Below are 2,500 nucleotides of genomic sequence, written 5' to 3'. Positions count from 1 at the left end.
CGGTAATGTTAAAATGTTTTAATATCATAATTACCTCATTGTATTCTGTTGTTTTCTTGCCTTTTACCATGCGCTCCTTGTTTTGATAAGATAATGGCGGACTTAACCCAGTCTTGAATCAAGAGGTTGCCACCATATCATTACCTCCGGCCTACGGCCTCGTCATATTTTGGCAGTCCCCTGAAGTTTTGTCTCTCAATTATTTTTAAATTGGACAGCATGGATTCCTACATATACAAACATCTTTGATAATTATAAGTGGGTTTAAATGGCTAACTGCCTTCAAAGAGAAAAGTGCGCCTAACCTCAACTATTTCTTTGCTAAAATGAATTGCTCGCTTGTTTTGGAAAGCTGGTCTCTTGACATGTTTTCAAGAAAGCAAAATGGTAATGAAGCTCTCCGTTCTTGAGATATAAAGGGAATTTTGGCGCTCGTAAAGGGCTTGAAAACCTCGATCTCGTTTGTCCCTCGTTTGTCCCTCGGATAACCTGAAGAGAGACACGAATCGTCCTCGGCGGTGATGCCACAACTGCTTTGTAATGCAACAACAAAAGTTGAACGGATTTTGGGCAAATGTTGGACGCAAAGACACAGTTGAGCGGCGGTCGTTTAAACGGTCCTAACATTGCGTCGATAAAAGAACCAACACTTTCGCAAAATTTGCTTGCGAGGAACTAATAACTAGAAACCAGTCTCTCGTTCAGCTAAACTAGGCCATATTGACCTTTGCGGTCTAATGTGAGCGTGCGTATGTTCTACAATTGTTGAACAGGGTGTTCAAACTGCTTCAAGACCATTCAACATTTTCGAGAACAAAGAAAAAGTTGAATCGATGCGATGCTGAATGAAAGTTTAAACCGATTTCAAACGGTTTTAACAATGTTGGACGACCTGTTCAAAAGCACCGAACATTTAGTTCAGCAATGTTTTGAATGCATGTTGAAGCAAACGTTAACACCGTTTAAACGGGCTTCAAATTTTTAGAGGTCGCTAAAAAATGAAAACGCACTTAAGCTGGTTTGACACTTAAAGAGGACTTCTAAAAAGGCGAAATTTGTTATAGAGAACCCCAATAGGTCATACCTAATTGCGTGACATTCTTGGGGCCAAAATCCATCTTGGACTGAAGTAACACGAGAAATTAGAAAGTTTGTGGAAGGCCCAAGCTAGAAACGATGCAAGATTTAATGTTGAGGCCCGACTAAAAATTCAAGACGTAAATCACCCTGATCTCACATTTCGGCTATAATTGTTGACATTGAAGAAATGGCTAAGAGTAATACAGTTAAAGCTGAAGGAATTGTGAGGAGGAAGTTATCCCAAAAGAAAAATTGACAAATGTACCATATTGAATAGCAGTTGCCCTTGGAATACTGAAGAGGGTAGCCTGCAGTGCAGGCGGTTTTGGTGGTTTTCATCTTTCGATCTTTCGAGTGTCTTGCCGCCATTTTGGATTCGCTGCAGACTGGGAGAATTGGGGCGAGAATGACAAAGTGTCGGAGGGGGTGAGGGGCGGGGAAGGAAAAATAAACCTCGCCCTAACTCTCCACTGTTTTTCTATTTCAAGATGGCGGCCTGAACATCCGATGGAAATATATATCCACTCGCCCCCGCCAAAATCCGCCTGCACTGCAGGCTATGAAGAGGGAGGCCGGATCAACCTTACATGAACTTTTGTAGCACGCTTGAAATTTTATTACTGGCAAGACCACATATTAATTCCATGCTTACTTTTGTAGGAGATGCGGTGCCGTTTAAGTGGCGAAGAGATCTTACCTCGACATTCCGATGTGATCAAAACTATACCAAAAATAACTGGACAATTAAGCTCAGCATCAATAATCAACTTGCTCGTAAAACGATCTACAATGTTATCGCAACGATTACTGGAAGGGAAGAGCCTGACCGTTACGTATTCTTTGGAAATCACCGCGATGCTTGGGTCTATGGAGCCGCAGATGCATCGACAGGGACATCTTTACTACTGGAGACAAGCAGAGTCCTAATGAAATTAGTCAAGCAGGGTTGGAGGCCTCGGAGAACTATAAAATTTTGCAGCTTTGGAGCTGAGGAATTTGGCCTCATGGGTTCCGTTGAGTGGTTGGAAGAAAATTCTTATATCTTCAAGGAACGTGGCGTTGCCTATTTGAACACCGATGTTCCTGTGCAAGGCAGTCATACACTCCTGGCACAAACCAGCCCACTTCTTATGGACCTTATTTACAAATGGATAAGACAAGTGAAAGTGCCAGTTGATGAAGGAAGGAACGAATCCATGTTCGATGTTATGATGAGCCGTGGTCCAGCTTCTTCAATCCCTGGTTACCCACAACTTCGGAATTTCCGATATTTAAGTGATTTCATTCCGTTTTATTTCACGAATGGTATTCCATCAGCTGATTTTAGCTATTTTTATAACTATACTAAAGAAGGTGACTTTGAACTGTATCCCACCTACCATACACAAGAAGATACTTTCTACTGGATTGAAAAGTTTGC

The 2,500-nt window shown here is 41.8% G+C and overlaps 1 protein-coding gene across 3 annotated transcripts in view; it reads left to right on the top strand.

The window, feature by feature from the left end:
- Positions 1–2,500, top strand: part of LOC137968156 (aminopeptidase NAALADL1-like) — a 32,191-nt gene that overhangs the window by 27,310 nt on the left and 2,381 nt on the right. For all 3 annotated transcript variants that reach the window (XM_068814784.1, XM_068814783.1, XM_068814782.1), the window contains 2 exons: positions 1–2; positions 1,741–2,500. The exon at positions 1–2 is cut by the window's left edge and continues 293 nt beyond it; the exon at positions 1,741–2,500 is cut by the window's right edge. In XM_068814784.1, coding sequence (XP_068670885.1) covers positions 1–2; positions 1,741–2,500 — 762 coding nt within the window. The remainder of the gene's footprint in view (positions 3–1,740) is intronic.

The sequence above is a fragment of the Montipora foliosa genome, chromosome 8 (assembly GCF_036669935.1).
Source record: "Montipora foliosa isolate CH-2021 chromosome 8, ASM3666993v2, whole genome shotgun sequence".
Taxonomy (NCBI): domain Eukaryota; kingdom Metazoa; phylum Cnidaria; class Anthozoa; order Scleractinia; family Acroporidae; genus Montipora; species Montipora foliosa.
Note: the sequence above shows the minus strand (reverse complement) of the source record. Positions and strands in the feature narration are given on the sequence as shown.